The sequence below is a fragment of the Oryzias latipes genome, chromosome 14 (genome assembly GCF_053564925.1).
Source record: "Oryzias latipes strain Hd-rR chromosome 14, Olatipes_Hd-rR_3.1".
NCBI lineage: Eukaryota > Metazoa > Chordata > Actinopteri > Beloniformes > Adrianichthyidae > Oryzias > Oryzias latipes.
In genome coordinates this window covers 11,171,255-11,189,391 of record NC_136250.1, presented here as the reverse complement: position 1 = coordinate 11,189,391, position 18,137 = coordinate 11,171,255, and the positions used below count along the sequence as shown (strand labels likewise).

Here is an 18,137-nt window from a genome sequence, read left to right as displayed (position 1 = left end):
AGTGAAGGTGACAGTGGTGCCTGTGGTAATTGGAGCACTCAGGGCAGTAACCCCCAAGCTGGAGGAGTGGCTACAACAGATACCTGGAAAGACCTCAGACCTCTCAGTACAGAAAAGTGCAGTACTAGGAACAGCTAAGATACTGCGCAGGACCCTCAAGCTCCCAGGTCTCTGGTAGAGGACCCGAGCTTGGAGGAAAAGCCACCCACGGAGGGTGAGAGGGGCGTTATTTTATATATGTGTTTATATTTGTTTTTTGTGCAGGTTAGCTTTGGCTCTATAATGGCCACGCCCCAGCTGCCTACACTTTAGTAAATTTGTTGTGTTCTATTTAAGCTACCCTGTTTCTGTGTTACAATCTGGTTTTCTGTTATTTTATTTTTTTATTTTTTTTTCTTGTCTGTGCTAAGGGACTGTGTTATTACAATGGGTTTTGGAGTTTCTGTCCCACTTGAAGTGGTGCCCTTTGTTAATTACATAATTCTCCTCACTCCACTTCGCCACTTTGTTCCTGCATTTGGGTCGTCCCAATACACCAGTAACAAAGGGTGGAATTTGGCAACTAGTACAAAAGCTCTTAAAACATGTACATAAGAACATCTTTCCATTTATTTTCAATAATAAAATGTGTTTTGTACTGATTCAGAACAGTAAAAGGGGGATACCTTTTTCCTCAAAAACAAAAGCAAAAGCTAGTAATTACAAAACGTTTTTGAGTTCAGTGCTTTCATTTTTGTTTAATCATTCTCATTCTCATTCTTAAAGACAAATATAATATGCAAAAACTGTTTTGCCGACAACAAGTACAAGCACCTTAAAAACTTTCAATTTAAAGGTAGAAGTGGTTATAAATAAACTTTTCATGACTTTTAGTCTGTTGTTGCGTAAAACAAACAAAAATCCTTTTCAAAACAAGTTCTCAAAGTTGATAAAGGGTTACTCTGGGATTGAGAAATATTTTAAGTGACTTTATGAAAAAGAAAAATTTAAAGAAACTAAAAAGGTTTCTTTTTGTATTACATATTCACACCTTTGCGCTAGAACAGTTTTTCCTAAATTAACTAACGAAAACAAATGAAAACACTTCGGATTAACCTGATAACTTTAGTTAAGCTTAGTTTTTGTCTTTATTTTCCTTCTGCAGCACAAAAATCTGAAAACACCATAAATAGAGTAAAGCAGCACAGCTCCTACAGCCAGAAGCAGGAGGACAACATCTAAACTGTGATATGAGTACCACGGCATCTTGTAAGCCTCTGAAATCAGATGTCGAGCCCCTTTGTGTCGTATCACATACTCTATCCAGAAAATAGCCTGATCCATGGGTGACATTGGCTTATCTTTGTGCAAACGAGAAAGTCTTTGAATGTTTTGCCTGTAGCTACTATTATGGAGCACCTCCTTAAGACCTTCTTCAAAATTGCGGCCATTCAAGTCAGCAAGTTGGAGGATTTTTCCAGCACCTCTTTCCTGCAAACGTAGAAGGTTGTCGTACTGATCAAAGAACAGTGGGATGCCCAGCACTGGGACCCCATGGTAAATGGCCTCTTGGACTCCGTTGGTCCCTCCATGAGCTACAAAGACTTTAACCTGCGGATGTCCAAGGAGGTCTTTCTGTGGCATCCAGTCCACTATGAGAGTGTTATTGCCCAGTGTAGAAGGACGGTCCCCTTTGTGTTTCCATATCACCTAAAAGGAAGCAACAATCTTACAATCATTTCATACTTTTTTTAATGAATACTGAAAGACCATAAAAACAAAAATTTAGTCTGTGGCCACATAAATAGTATTTATTTTGCACTCTTTGCCTTTTTGTGGCCATGAATTAGCACTTGCATATTTTAAATATTTTGTGGCTACAATTTATTTTTCGTACCATGTCACCCTACGGCCACCATTATTTTTATAAGCTTATAGGGTATTTTTTTATTTGAAAAAAAAAAGTAAAAATCAAGTATTTATTCAAATAAAAAAAGATACTATAAACATCAATTGCAACTATTTTTTCCCTTTTATTTGAACAAAGTCAAAAATTTTAGCATGTTGTAAATAAATAAGTATGGCTTTTGGCAGTTTATAATTCAAATAACCACAACTTTAAAACTACCTTAATTTTTTTCATCCTCAATTTTATCATCCAAAATCTCTAATGTCAGTAAATTTTATACTGTGGCATGGTAAACTTAGTAAATGAGGGCAGTACCACAGCACAATGTGGTATTAGTTTTATTGGCCTTTTCCCAGAGAGTACAGACTGCTTATTACGAGAGCCTTGTGCAGTTGTGGTCTCCATTGTGCTTTACAGGAGTAACAGCAGTGTTTCTTCAATTTATTAAAATAGGTAAGAAGTACATATTTGGCTGATTGCAGAGGTGGTTGACAAAGAATCTTTATACCAGGAAGCAGTGGATGTAGTTTGTTTTTCGGGGGGATAAATTTGACTTAAACCTGGTTTGCTTACATTACTTTTCAAAAGACAGCTACAGTAAACTTGAAAGGATGCTGGATTTGCCACAAAGTTGTTCCTCTAACCAACAATCTGGATATCTGTGTTCATTCTATACATGTGTAGAAAAACAATGGAATATGAAGTAACTTATTACAAAAGTTACATTTTGCAGTAATATAATACTTTTTGCAGTAATTAAATGTAATGTAATGTAAAACCTAAGTAATAAGTTGTAATGTAGTTTTATTCATTATTAAATGTTCAGTATGTTGTGTATGACAAAAGATTAACTGCCAAAAATGTCATTGTTTAAAGCAGCGAGACTAAGAGGCACAAACAAATGAAAAAACGCTGTAAACAATACCATTTTTGAGGCAGAAGTAAGGGATTTTTTTTAATTATACATAATATATTATTAGTGCGTCTTTTTTTCCTTAATAGAAACATTGTCATTGCTAGTTTTAAAAAGAGTTTTCATTACTAGGAAATTGCATCCTAGCAGTGCACATTTGTAAACTGGGGTATAATTCTGCTAAAAGCATCAGTAGGAAGATTGTATCTTCAATATCGATCAAAGTCGTAAAAGGGCAGATTAAAAATCTCCATAAAATTTGGCATTAAATTGAAAAAATGTAATAAATGTTGTCTGTTACCTTCTGGGGCATCTTGGAAAAGACTTCGGCAATCTCATTTGCAACGTCTTGAGGCAGAGCATTAACCAATGTTCCCAAAGTCATGATTATCACTCCATGTTCTCCAGAACTTTGAACAAACTTCTCTAGATCTGCTGGCAGAGGTTCAGCTGGTTTGCACTGGAATCCTCCGATGTAGACCACGTTTGGCATGGTAGGTCGAGGGAAGTCAAACACAAAATCTGATCTAAAAAGCCAAATGTCTGCTTGCTGAAGCAGAGAGACGATGCTACATCCACCCTCTATGTATTTACTACAGATGTCATCATAGATGGGCCCCACCAAGAACAATTCTTGAAACTTTGTGATGCAGTTAAAAAAGATGTTTTTGAGCCTCTGAATGAAGTCCATCCTATCTGTTAAGCCTGATCCTGGTACTGGGATATAAGAAAGTGGAGAAGGGGCCAGAACAAAGTGACCTTCTCCAACGGGGATCCAGCGCACATTGAGTACCACAGGTAGATTAAAATATTTGGCTAAGACAAGACCTCCACCTATCGCTGGATCAGTCAGAACCACATCATATTTGGAATCGGTTATTTGTTTTGCCAGATCCTCGTTCTCAAAAATGTCTTTTGTAACATCACACCACAATACGTGAGCCTGAGTGAGCATCGACAGAAAGTCTTTGTTGAGCTTGAAGAAAGACAACATTGAAGCACCTTCTCGCTGCACCTATGATAGCAAAAATAAAAACACAAAGATGATAAGGGATCTTTATACTTAATGGAAAATTAGAATTTTCATGTATTTATTTCTATAAAGCAAATGATCAAATACCTTAATTTGCTCTTTTACGAAAACATCAAAGAAGTCTTCTAAGGCCTCTTCCATTTCAAGGGTGATGGATGAGTAGATAGGAGACTTCTCTTTTATGTACCAGCTGGTGGAAACCCTAATCACAGTAATATTGTGTCCCCTGGCATGAAGTTCTTCTAGAAGAATCTTCATGTTGATCCAGTGGCTTCCATCAACAGGATACACTAGAATATTTCCTCCACTGCATGATGGCACCAAGAAAATGAGACAGAGACTAAAACATGCTAATCCTCCACACACTCGATACATTGCTCCTAGAGAATGAGAATATATATGACTATAAGGTTGATATAGCTTTGGATTGTTTAAACAGAAAATAACTCATTGCTAAATTTTGTTTTAACTAACAGAGATACAGGTTTCTGAAATCCGCTCACCTGTTGTCAGTCGCCAATAGTTGTATCCTTCTAGCAGGCTATACCCATGTAAAGTACATCCAACAGGAATTTATGAGACTTGGGTTCAAACTCCGGCCTCTGATCTCCTCTGTCCTTCAAAAGTAAATGAGTTACCTCATTGGTTACATACTGTAGACCAAAAAATTGATTATTTTCTTTTGTAAATGTATCATGAGTTGTATTGTTTGATGGTTACAAATCTTATAAACACCGTGAAAGAGTAGAATGTAAAAGTTGTGGCGCAAATGTTTTACAATGCTTGCATAGAAAACCTCTGACCTCTCAATTCTTAATAAAGATTGTACAACCTGTAAAAGATTAATGTCACGTAGCTATAAATACATATAAGAAGTGAGCATACTTATTAAGTATGGTTGAATGATGAATTGCAACCAAAAAGTTTATTAATGTTCATTTAATTTTCCAGCTTCAGTAATAAGACAAAAAATAAATGCTTGAACAAAAAAAAGTGCAGAATTAAATGCTAAATCTGATTAGATTGTTTTTATTTGTATTGTTATATGGTAATCTATCATGTGTTATGTTGGTTATGCATTTGAAATGTTTATTTGATTGTAAAGCAAAGTGATTAAGAACAGAAGAAGAGTTCCATTTTCAAATCAATTTATTCATAGAGAAAAAAACAACTGGGTCCATGTGCTTATAGGTATTTCAAGCGTCCTTTAAAAAAAATGAATGCATTAATAAGTGTAAACAATCCTTTTATGTAATTTTTAACATTTAAACGGGACATTAAAAAAACAGTTATTTTCTCTGTTTAATCATGTTTAAGAAAAAAAGAAATAAATTCATAGAAAAAACGTCCCAGTCTTGTCTAAACTATAGGTTATTGCTCAAGACGGTGGTGCCAAACGTAACTCCAGATATACAGTTCTTAGCACTCATTGGATAGATGGTAAAATCTTTGGAACAACAATAAGATGTAGTTTTACAAATGAAATTATTACAGCTGTGCTAATTACTGTTTGCAAGTTGCTGCAATAAAAAAACATGTAAATCTAGTTTTACGCAAAAAAATATATTTATATTTATTTTCTATATAAATATTACATTTTCTTCACTTATACCACAAAGAAAAAAATACTTCAAGTCTTCTTTTTAAACAAAGACTGATGTAACACAGGATTTAAAAAATCTTGATTTTAGCAAAATTTGATTTTTAGATTCCAATTTTTTTTTAATCAAACCTTTTTCTTTTTCATTTGATGGTTTCTGTTGTCAAAACGAAACTTAAATACCCATAGGCCTGTGTACAACAACTGCCACAGAACTTCAAAATCTATTTTTAAACAGCAGAAAACCTGATTTTATTGATGTGTTAGAATTTCTATTTTTATTTCCTCTTTCGCCTGTTTTTAGCCGGATAAATAAAGTAAAATCATTAGGTTCAGTGCTAGACCGCTTTTTACATTATTCCATAAAATAAATTCATCCCAACTTGTAAATTGGCTTCAAATATTTAAACAAAACTAGAGGAAAAAATGTTTTAACAAATACAGAATTGTTTAGTTTTGTTTGGTTTTTGTCTTTCTTTTCCTTCTGCAGCACAGAAATCTGAAAACAGCATAAATGGCGTAAAGCAGCACAGTTTCTACTGCCAGCACCAAAAGGACAACATCAAAACTGTGATATGAGTACCACGGCATCTTGTAAGCCTCTGAAATCAGATGTCGAGCCCCTTTGTGTCGTATCACATACTCTATCCAGAAAATAGCCTGATCCATGGGTGACATTGGCTTATCTTTGTGCAAACAAGAAAGTCTTTGAATGTTTTGCCTGTAGCTAATATTATGGAGCACCTCCTTAAGACCTTCTTCAAAAGTGCGGCCATTCAAGTCAGCAAGTTGGAGGATTTTACCAGCTCCTCTTTCCTGCAAACGTAGAAGGTTGTCGTACTGATCAAAGAACAGTGGGATGCCCAGCACTGGGACCCCATGGTAAATGGCCTCTTGGACTCCGTTGGTCCCTCCATGAGCTACAAAGACTTTAACCTGCGAATGTCCAAGGAGGTCTTTCTGTGGCATCCAGTCCACTATGAGAGTGTTATCGCCCAGTGTAGATGGACGGTCCCCTTTGTGTTTCCATATCACCTAAAAACAAGTAACAGAAATAGGATTATGATAAGTTGGACTGTTTTAAAAAAAATGTAGGACAACCAAAACAAAAAAGGACCAACACTTTTTCTTTCAGTTAATTTAGTGACAAAGTCATTCTTAAATCTCTATTCAAAAAGTTTAGATTTATCTAACATGATTATATTTCTGTTATACAGGTTAGTACTTCTAAAAGAAAAAAATGTACATTTGTTATTATCCATCCATCCATCCATCCATCCATCCATTTTCTTTCACTCATTCAAGTCATGAGCGGAGCAGTCTAAGCTGATGCCCAGACTTTGCTTTTTTCAGTCTTTTTCTCAAGCTCCTCCAGAGAAATCCCAAAGCGCTCTTAAAGCCAGCTGAGAGATGTGGTCTCCCCAGGGTGTCCTGGGTGTTTCCCTGGGATATCTGCCTAGTGGGACATGCTCAGAACACCTCTGTTCAGGAGGCATCCAAATAGGATGAAAGTACTTAGAAAACAGAAATGACTGAAGTAGAATTTTTGAAGGCCTATCTTACTGCTTAATTTTAGATTTTCTTTGATTGGTCAATTAGTAACAGCATAGATTTGTCATATTTATCAAGAATATTTATATTGTATTAAAAAGATGAATAAAATGTCATCTGTTACCTTCTGGGGCATTTTGGAAAAGACTTCGGCAATCTCATTTGCAACGTCTTGTGGTAGTTCATTAACCAATGTTCCCAAAGTCATGATTATCACTCCATGTTCGCCAGAACTTTGAACAAACTTCTCTAGATCTGCTGGCAGAGGTTCAGCTGGTTTGCACTGGAATCCTCCGATGTAGACCACGTTTGGCATGGTAGGTCGAGGGAAGTCAAACACAAAATCTGATCTAAAAAGCCAAATGTCTGCTTGCTGAAGCAGAGAGACAATGCTACACCCACCCTGGATGTATTTACTACAGATGTCATCATAGATGGGCCCCACCATAACTATTTGCTGAAAGTTTATGATGCCGTAAAAAAATATGTTTTTGAGCCTCTGAATGAAGTCCATCCTATCTGTTAACCCTGATCCTGGTACTGGGATATAAGAAAGTGGAGAAGGGGCCAGAACAAAGTGACCTTCTCCACTGGTGATCCAGCGCACATTGAGTACCACAGGTAGATTAAAATATTTTGCAAGTACGACCCCTGCACTCATTGCTGGATCAGTCAGAACCAGATCAAACTTTGAATCGATGATTTGTTTTACCAGGTTCTTATTCTCAAAAATGTGTTTTGTAGCATTACACCGCAATGCATGAGCATGAGACATCATAGAAATAAAGTCTTTGTGTAGCCTGAAGAAAGACGACAGTGAAGCACCTTCTCGCTGCACCTAAATAAAATAAATAAATAAACATGACATTAAAACTCAGTTTAATAAATAAAAAAAACAGAGAATATTATGTATCAAACTATTAGTCAGAGTCAAATACCCTAATTTGCTCCTTTATGAACACATCAAAAAAATCTTCCAAGGCCTCTTCCACTTCAACGGTGATGGATGAGTAGATAGGAGACTTCTCTTTTATGTACCAGCTGGTGGAAACCCTAATCACAGTAATATTGTGTCCCCTGGCATGAAGTTCTTCTAGAAGAATCTTCATGTTGATCCAGTGGCTTCCATCAATAGGATACACTAGAATATTTCCTCCACTGCATGATGGTGCCAGGAAATGGAGGCATAGATTAAAGAATACAAAGACTCCACACACCTGATGCATTTCTCCTATAGAATGAGAAACAATGAAATTTGCTTTAATACTTTATATCAAAGTCTGGTCAGGTTTAACATTAAGTAGCATTAAAAACACACACTGTTAAATGTGTAATTGGCCAAAAAATGTTTCAATTAAAATCCCTACCTTTTTTCAGCAGTCAGTAGTGGCCCATTCCCAAATCCTGATCAACTGGACATGTATTATATTTGCGTTCAAACTCCAGTCTCAGAGATGATGTGTCCTTTCACAAGTAAATAAGTTACCCCTGGCGCATGTTGCATTATGTCACCAAAAATGGGGGAAAAAGGAATTTTCTATTTCTCCAATTTCCACAGATTTAAAAGTTTAGTTTGTAAAGTTGTGAAAAAACCTGGTAATGACAATCATGTGTGAGCTGTGCATTATACTTTTGCTATATTGCTCCTGTTAAAATAACTTGGAGTAGTGTTAAAGTTAAAGTACATAAACTTTTACAAGCAAATGCCCACTTTTAGTGTGAAACGTATCGTAGAAGGAGCAATACTGGGATTGAAATCCTTCGCTCCATCCACTGCTTACTTGTCAAGATCGATTTTGACAATGAGAGGCAATTAACTATCATTCCAACCACAAAAACCCAATGTGAAACTCCCTAAAAACCCACTCCACTGAAAATTTTGTTTTTGGTGTTTTTAACAAGTTCTGTTGACATTTTTCTTATGATGGAGGACACTTATTAGGATCATTTTAACTCAAAATTGCATTTTCGCATTTCTTCATACAAATATACAAATTTTTATTAATTAGGAGCAGACAAAAATAATTCAGGTTGTAAAAGCTTGTCTTATTTGTGAAGTATAGAATACACACTGGGTAGGCCTTAAATAATGTCAGGCTCAGGTGATTGAGCATGTCAGCCAATGGCCGCTGGGTCAGTGGTTCGATCCCCCTGTCATGGTGCCTCTGTCAGCTCTCCTACCCCTCCCCTCTCTGCTTGGCCTCTGATTCTACACAGCTGTGACCACTCACCACAACACCTGCCTGCCTTCAAAAGAAGATCCAGCTCCAGTATTCATCGCCAGTTCGTTGCCCCTGATGGTGCATAGTTTGTTCACTAGTTTTTCTAGTTCATGTATTTATGCCTTTGCCTGAGCCACACTCTCTGCCTTGTTCCCAGGACATCATTACCACCAGTTGTCGCCTGAGTCATCAGCTCTCCCGGATCCAAGCCTCTACATCCTCTAGTCACGCCTCAAGCCTCAACCTACCTTCAGACTCACCACGAACATCTGCCGAACTTCCAATCACGCCACGAGCCACGGTCGAACCCCCCAGTCACGCCATGAGTCATCTTCTGGTCTCCCGCTACGCCAACTACCACACTGGACCAAGAAAAATAAATCCTTTTTACTCACCCTTTAACTCACCTGTGTTTCCTTCCGGGTTCCAGCGTCTGGGTCTGTTTCGTCTTGCTAACTATGGCAACCCCCAGACAACTGTCGTTGTGTCCTTGGCCAAGACACTTCACCCTCCCTGCCTCCAGTGTGACCCCACTGGTGTGTGAATGCATATGAATCCCGGTGATGGTCAGAGGGGCAGTTTGCACGTACTGGCAGCCATGCCTCTGTCGTCTGCCCCAGGGCAGCTGTGGCTGCATTAACAGCTCACCATCACCAGGTATGAATGATGAGTGAATGAATAATGGAAACACATTATAAGATCTTTGAGCATCTGGAAAAAACAGATAAATCCAACCCATTATTATTAAAGATGTAAGGATTCTGTGGTTTAGTTTGTTTTTTCATGTTTTTTTTTTGGTCAAGTTCTGAATTGTCATTTGTCAGTCACACCAGTTTCAGGTAAATCATGATTCACAGCTGTTTCTGACAGCAAGCCCGGTCCCCTATTTTGGATTGGTCCTACACAACCAGTCCCTGACAACAGATACTGTCACACAAACGCAATATCACAGTAATCAATGACCATACATGACAACATGTATTTTTACTGTTTATTTGTATGCATGGCAGTTGCAGAAAGATTGCAGGTTGCATACTTTTATTCACAGACAATGCAAGGATAACAAGAACGATGCACATAGTAGTGCGTGCAGAAAAGCTAAAGAATGATATTGCAAGGTATGTAGCTGAGAATATCTGACTACATAAGTTAGAACTATTGTTTTGTGAGTTCTAGTAGCATCTCAGGCTCATGGTGCTGTAAATGAACTGGGTCTTCATAGAAATAATGTGGATGTGAATTCTGTCAATTTGTTGTAGTTCTATATTTTTCAGTGCTAGTTTTGAGAAATGCACTGGATGAAACCTGGAATTCATATTTTATCTGTGCGTTACAAACAAGTGACATGTTTACTTTAACTGCATTGATTCGGGAATGAAATGTTGCCCCTCAGTCATTTAGTCTACATAGATTAAAAGTGCTATGTGTCATTTGGGGGTGAACATTCCTTTCTGTGACTTCTGCAATCATTTTTTAAGAAACAAAACCCTTGCAGGGGCAATTGCTAAAAAATTCACAGGGTAAGATTTAAACATGCCAATCCATCAGGTCAGGCAGGTAAAGCGTCAGTTTATGTCAAAGAATACATTCCAGTCTTTTTCTTCTCATCACCAGACATAAAGTGAGCAGGTACACACTTGTCAAATGGCTGTCATTGCTAGTGAAAGTCTACAAGTGTGTATTTTTGGCATATGGGTGCCAAAATTCCACCTGGGGTGGTGGAAATCATGATCTCAGAGTGTTACGGCAGGATGCTGAAGCTGACAGACGGGTCTCTAAAGCAGATGCAAAAGCAGGGATCATCCTCAAGAACATTTTAGCTCATGTGCCAACCTGTTTCAGGGTGAGATCTGTTCCTTTTTGGGGGATAGAAAATGTCCAACTGTTTGTACTCCTTTATCTTCAGGATTAGAGATGTACTTTAGTGGATAATGGTTGTGGTCTCTTATAAAAGAGACTTCAGATACTGTAAATGCAAATTAAAAGTGCACTACTATCAACAAATAACTGATTAGATAACCAACTTTCATTTGTTTTATTTAAAAGTGGCTCCTCTCTTCTCATCTTTCTATTTTTTTACAATTTTTTTTGTTCTTTTACTCTTCAAAACTTGATCTGTGCTCTCAACTTTGGTTAGAAGTGTCCCCCTTACAAAGCAAGTATTTTCTTTTTAGTTTTTGAGTGCTTAAACTAAAAGTGGGGAAAGAAACTATAAAACAGTTTGACGTTATCTTAACGTTTGTTGATTTATATCATCTGAGATAAGCTAACAGAAGAACAGCTGAACTAACTGAATTTAAGTGAGCCAGAAGTATAGGAAGCTAATAAGATAAATATTGTTTTTAAGTGGGATCACGTTTTCTCCTCAGTGGAAGCACAGATTTAGTTTTTCGAGATGTGATAAGGTGGCAGGAGCTTTACAACTCAAGCATTCATAAGAGTGATCATTAATCTGGATCATGACATCAATTTGTAAAACTGGAAGTGATCAGCTGACAGAATCGCGGGAAAGAGGAGAAATATGACTCCTGGTCTGTGTAAGCCTGAGGGCTTAAGGGAGATGTTGTGGTGGCATGTTCAACACAAAATGTGTCTCAAAGTTCCCTTTTTGAAAATGTCAGCGTGCAAACACTGCTTGAGTAACACCCTTCCAAAGTTGTGGATGAGTGAATGGGAACTTGTTTTCTTTTTTCTGTTATATTATAAATTTAACCAAAAAGCTTCTGGCACAATAGCAACAGTCTACTTTGAACACCATATGCTAAAACACGCTAAACAGGCATTCTTAAACTCATATCCCATGTTTGTTCATAGCATAAGAATCAGAATCAGAATCAAATTTAGAAATACTTTATTGATCCCACACGTGGGAAATTTGTTTGTCACCATAGCAACTGACAGCAGAGGGAAAAAAAGACTTAGAATGAAATAAAAAAATGCAAGAACAAAGAAAATTTAGCATAAATGCAAACATCAAGGTATTATAATTTAAAAAGCTATTTACAGAACAGTGCAAAAAGTAGCGCCTGAGTAAAAGTCACAATTATGCAATAAAAAACTGCAACTTACACTTATACTAATACAATAACTGCAAAACATTGAGGGAAAACGTTATCTTTTGCTTAAATAATCGGGATGTTTCAATGGTTAAAAAAGTGTTTACAGGATATGAATATGAACTGTTTTTTAATGTGTATTTTAAAAATGTGAACACAGAGAAAAAAGACATGCTGTGATTATCTTTTTGTTTCAATGTATGTATCTCTTACAGATACACAGACAGCCTGCACATACAGCCAAAATTGTACAGATGAAGTGCATCAGGGAAACTTAATGAACAAGTTGAATCACAGTTTCAAAAAAAGGCAATTTTAGGCATTTTATTCTCACAAAAAACAAAAACGTACTAGATAAAAAGACAACAATAAAAGTTAAGTACACAAAAATGCATAAAGACACTGTACGGCAATCCCCACGTGTGGCTATTTTTCACCAATACTTGGCAGTAAAACATCATTTTCTATCCAACATTTGCTGGCTAACAGAAAGCAGATGCAGGAAAAGGAAAGGGTGTGTCTATTGTTTTGATATCTCGCAGGGATAGGTTTTTGCTTTCATGTTAAACTGCAGTTACCTAACCACCCTTTAAATCCAGAAGCCAGTATTTTAAATCTGCAAGAACTAAAATGTTAGTTCAAATCTCTGTTTGCCCTTTTTTCCCACATAATTATCTAATTTGCCAGAGTTTGCTCATGATGGAGGACTGTTTTTAATTTCAGACTTTGGACAGTTCAGAGTTCAAAGTATGTTTTTAAGAGCTTATGCACTATCATCTTTTATTCCTCTGTGGCCCTCAATCATAACACTTCTTTATTAGATAAAAAATTGATTTAATTTTTTTTAAATCTTTATTAAATTTAAATTTAAATGTTACATTGAATAAAAAATTAATTATAAAAACAGCAGTCTCTAAGGTAGCAAGGTCCAAAGGTAATTGTAAAAGGTAATCTGTGCTTAATTTTTTTCAACCTTATATTTAGTTGTTTAAACAGTCCTAAGTATACATTGTCTGTATTTTATTGAGTGTCTGCTCTAAGTTCCACCTGAAAAAGGAAGTAATTTTGATTTGATGGGAATGTTGCACATTTATAATTAAAATTCTAAATCTGACAATCTTTTTTCAGGTTAGCCTCCTGAGATGTTCATATTTTGTATCTAATGGAAGAAGGGAACCTAAAACTTTTTAACTTTTGCGTTTTCTATTCTGAGAGAGACTCTCCTTGAAATTGTTTCTGTGGGAGATAGAACAAAAGGCTGGCTATTTAACCTTAAAGTTCTTCCAGGATCCGTTTTGATTTTGATTATGTATCAGGCTCCACATCTGAAGGAGTTACTTGCTGCTTTCTTGACAAGGTCTGCATTTTATCATGGCTGGAATACATATCGCTCAGTTTTTCATATTTCATGATAGGAGCCAAAGATTTGCGTTCAAAGGGAGTTCCAGTTTCTTCCTCTGAGTTCCAAAGACAAATATCCCAACTTGTGCTGATTCTGTCTTTTTAAAAACTATGGAAACTGGTGTCTCATATGAGGGACCGTATTCAGACAGAATTATGCCCTTCATAGTCTTAAGCCAAACACTGACACACTGAACCTTTTGCTTGACACAAACCAGAGTGGGGAAAAGTGCAATTTTATCTTATCCTGTGTGTTCAAACACACTTACTCAACATGGAAATATTTGTATGTCAGCTTTGCTAATAAGGCAGATGTTTTCCTGTCCTGTATGCCCCCCCACTCACACCCTTGACCTGCTTTCCGTTTGCAACACTAAACTCAATAAATCACTAAATGTAATCTTGTAAATAGCCTTTGTTTGTGCAGATATAATTCATTTTTTCTTGCAGCTGTTTGATCCTTTAGCTAAATACAATAGATTAGTGTTTTACAAAAACGTTGAAGCTCACACAAACCAGATAACGTTTATTTATGAAACACTATACACCTTTAAGACTGTAAAGGTTACACTCACAGGGTCATATAGACATGTGAGGCTTAATGAGGAAACATTTCTGTGCATCCCAATTTCATGCATTGTAAGACATAAAATCCTTCAAAAGTTCTTCACTTGCATTGGTCTGTCAGGAATTACACCAAGCGTATCCTCAGAACTTGCTTAATCCATTTCAGCTTCACGGAGTTGCTGGAGCCTGTCCCAGTTACTGTTGAGCAGATGCGGTCCCTGGACACACAATCACACACATAGGGGCAATGTAGAATCCCATTTTAACCTGAGAAGTGTCATAATTCGCAGGAGTGGCAGACCCAGTTGCTGGAACCCAGAATGATCAGACAGGTAAGTTGTTGATAAGTAGAAATTTAATCTCTTAGTAGAGAAACAGAGAGTTTTTGGCAGGATGGTGATCCGGGCTGGAGTGAGGCTCGTGACGTGGCTGGAGGCGATGACGCGGCTTTCGGCATTCATCGCTTCACAGGAAAACAGGTAAGTTGTAGGCGACTTCCACACGGGTGACCTTCGTGGTAATTAATCTTGGGACAAGGAAACATCGTTAGTTTCTGGGCAAGGCAAAGGCAGGTTAAACATGAGCAGACTGGACCAGACGTAGTCACCATAAGGGGTAACAAACTGGCGTCGAATACTGGCATTGGGTCTCCTTTTGATCAGCAGAGGTGATGAGGAGAATTGATCACAACTGGTGGAGTCATGAGCAGAGCTGAGAGGGCGGGGGAGGAGGACTGACAGAGGCACCATGACACGAAGAATCCTTTTGGACTTCACGAAAAAGCCTGAGTGCTTAAAGAAATGCCCAAATAAAACCCATACGTGCACAGAGAGAACATGAAAACTCCACAGAAAAGTCTCAGCAGGGATTTGAACTAGGGCCTTCTTGCTGTGAAGTGAGAGTGCTAACCACAACACCACTGTGTGTTGTAACTGTAGGTCACTGAAAATAATCTGGGTTTGTTGGAATTGTGTTGACATTGGATTATAACAATGCTAATAAAACGTTCTATCTGATGTCTTATTTATTTATTATCTCACATCCTCAGATGTGAGCCGGTGCTTTGTAAGTAATCCAATCCACTTCATTTATAGCACATTTCTCAAACAGGCAGTTTCCAAAATGCTGTAAGGGACAGCATTTTGGAAAACTGCCTGTTTGAGAAATTTGCTATATAAATGAAGTGGATTGGATTGCATTGGATTACTTACAAAGCACCGGCTCACAAAATGAAAACAATTACACCAGTACAATGAATAAAAGTAAAATTAAAGCCGCAAGCGGCGTTGTATGGCCCGCAGACGCAACCCGCCTTCTACGCCCAACTTTACGCCCCACTGCCACCCTCACCGCCCTCACCGCCAAAAAATTAAAAGCTATTCAAGGCTGATTTTGCTAATTATGCTAACTATGCTAATTTGGCTAAAAGTGCTAGCATAGCGATCAACATCATCACCTGACTTAGAAAAACACATTCCTCCATTGGTGAGAGCTATACGTCATAAGTTATTAAAAAAACCACTTTTTTCAAAATGGCGGCTTTTCTGTTGATTTTATCTCCATAGCAACAATTTTATGTTTTGGTCCCCTCGGGAGGACGAACAGATTGACGTCAGTTTCGGACAAATCGGTAAAAGTAAACTTTTCGTTGTCCTTAGCAACATTGGTTTTATGCTAACCACGCCCACATTCCTTATATGTCCATATCCAGTGTTTTTCAATGTATTCAGTTTCAGGCATTAATGCATGCATTCAAATTTCACTGTATTGTATTGAAATGCATGGGAGTTACAACAGTGCGCCACTTTGCTAGCTTGCCACGCGTACGCTGTTCAAAATCTACAACTTCTAATTCCAACATTTTTTCCAGAGTAGCTGGCCGTTGGTGCCCGAAAAGTTACGAGACGATTGATGAAATTTCCAACGACGAGGTTTCGTTTGTATCTGGTGCTAAAGGCACTTTTTTGAGAAAATTCCAGATGGCGGCCTTTTCCCAAGGTCAAAGGTCAACGACACTTCTGGGGTGTTTGTAGACTGGAGCTGGCAGCAAGTGTGTGCAATTGCGTGAAAATCGCTCAAACAAAAGTGTCTTTTCCCCATATTGTGGGAAAACACGAAATTCGCCAATTCTCAGAGTTTGCCACAAAATGGCCGCCAAGCCGTAGGTCGTGCGGCCGCCCCGTAATGATTTCAAAACGTCTTTGGGATATCCCCGACACGTGTGTCTTGGTTTCGCGACTGTATTTTGAAGTACATTTTGTTCGGCCCCATACGCGATTTTCGGCCCATTCATTTTTTTGACGGGATCGCTGGCCGTGATGTCATCGTCTTCGGGGGGTGACGTTGACTTTGTGGAAAATTCATTTGCAATTTATCCCAGGTGTGTGCACATTTTGGTGACTTTTCGAGCATGCGGCGGGGGTCAAATTCTCGCTGAAAGGCGGCGAAGTCGTCGTTCCAACTGCGAAAACAATATGGTCCTTGCAGTCAGTGACTGCTGCTGCGGGCCATAATAAGGTATGAGGAATAGCAGTGCGCGACTTTGCGAGCTCGCCACGCGGACGCCGTTCAAAATCTACAACTTCTAATTGCAACATTTTTTTCACAGTAGCTTGCCGTTGATGCCCAAAAAGTTTCGAGACGATCGCGGAAAATTCCAACGACAAGTTTACGATTGAATCCAGGGGTAAAGGCGTTTTTTATAGAAAATTCAAGATGGCGGCCTTTTCCCGAGGTCAAAGGTGGACGAAACTCCAGAGGTAGTTGTGGACTTGCTCTAGCAACATGTGAGTCAAATTTCGTGAAAATCGCTGGAAAAAAAGTTCATTTTTCCATATTGTGTAAAAACGCGAAAAGCGCAAAATGGCAGATTTTGGCACAAAATGGCCGCCAAACCGTAGGTCGTGTCACCATCCCGTAATAATTTCAAAACGTCCTTTGGATATCGCGGACAAGGGTATATTGGTTTCGTTAGTCGATTCTCAAAAAAAAAATTCCGAATTTTTTCGTTTTCGCCGAGTCGGCACATTTTTCTGCGACGGTTTTTTGCTTACCACGCCCACATTCCTTTATCGATCTTGTCGTGCGTAGCATCGTTTTGTTCAGCGCGGGCCAAGGAATCGCATATTTCCTCTTCACGACATTCCGATGAAAAATGTGCGAGCTAGCCAAGATGGCAACGGTTGCTAGCTCGCCACGCGCACGCCGTTCAAAATCTACAACTTCTAATTCCAACATTTTGTCCAGAGTAGCTGGCCGTTGGTGCCTGAAAAGTTACGAGACGATTGATGAAAATTCCAACGACGAGTTTTCGTTTGTATCTGGTGCTAAAGGTGCTTTTTTGAGAAAATTCCAGATGGCGGCCTTTTCCCAAGGTCAAAGGTCAACCACACTTCTGGGGTGTTTGTAGACTGGAGCTGGCAGCAAGTGTGTGCAATTGCGTGAAAATCGCTCAAACAAAAGCGTCGTTTCCCCATATTGTGGGAAAACACGAAAATCGCCAATTCTCAGAGTTCGCCACAAAATGGCCGCCAAGCCGTAGGTCGTGCGGCCGTCCCGTAATGATTTCAAAACATCTTTGGGGTATCCCCGACACTTGTGTCTTGGTTTCGCGACTGTATTTTGAAGTACATTTTGTTCGGCCGCATACGCGATTTTCGGCCCATTCATTTTTTTGACGGGATCGCTGGCCGTGATGTCATCGTCTTCGGGGGGGTGACGTTGACTTTGTGGAAAATTCATTTGCAATTTATCCCAGGTGTGTGCACATTTTGGTGACTTTTCGAGCATGCGGCGGGGGTCAAATTCTCGCTGAAAGGCGGCGAGGTCGTCGTTCCAACTGCGAAAACAATATGGTCCTTGCAGTCAGTGACTGCTGCTGCGGGCCATAATTAAAATAAAAACAAG

The 18,137-nt window shown here is 38.4% G+C and overlaps 2 protein-coding genes across 2 annotated transcripts; both read right to left on the bottom strand.

Annotated features, from left to right (window-relative positions):
- Positions 1-587: 587 nt before the first annotated feature.
- On the bottom strand, positions 588-4,446 carry LOC101168388 (UDP-glucuronosyltransferase 1A5). The gene is made up of 4 exons (XM_004076204.4): positions 4,338-4,446; positions 3,922-4,214; positions 3,103-3,816; positions 588-1,689 (listed from the first exon to the last, which is right to left on the bottom strand). Exons 2-4 carry the CDS (start codon positions 4,207-4,209, stop codon positions 1,105-1,107), a joined length of 1,587 nt encoding a protein of 528 aa, XP_004076252.1. The 5' UTR covers positions 4,210-4,214; positions 4,338-4,446; the 3' UTR covers positions 588-1,104.
- A 519-nt stretch (positions 4,447-4,965) lies between these two features.
- Positions 4,966-8,450, bottom strand: LOC101170116 (UDP-glucuronosyltransferase 1-2). Its single transcript, XM_011483316.3, has 4 exons — positions 8,353-8,450; positions 7,924-8,216; positions 7,110-7,823; positions 4,966-6,469 (listed from the first exon to the last, which is right to left on the bottom strand). Exons 2-4 carry the CDS (start codon positions 8,209-8,211, stop codon positions 5,885-5,887), a joined length of 1,587 nt encoding a protein of 528 aa, XP_011481618.1. The 5' UTR covers positions 8,212-8,216; positions 8,353-8,450; the 3' UTR covers positions 4,966-5,884.
- Positions 8,451-18,137: the final 9,687 nt, after the last annotated feature.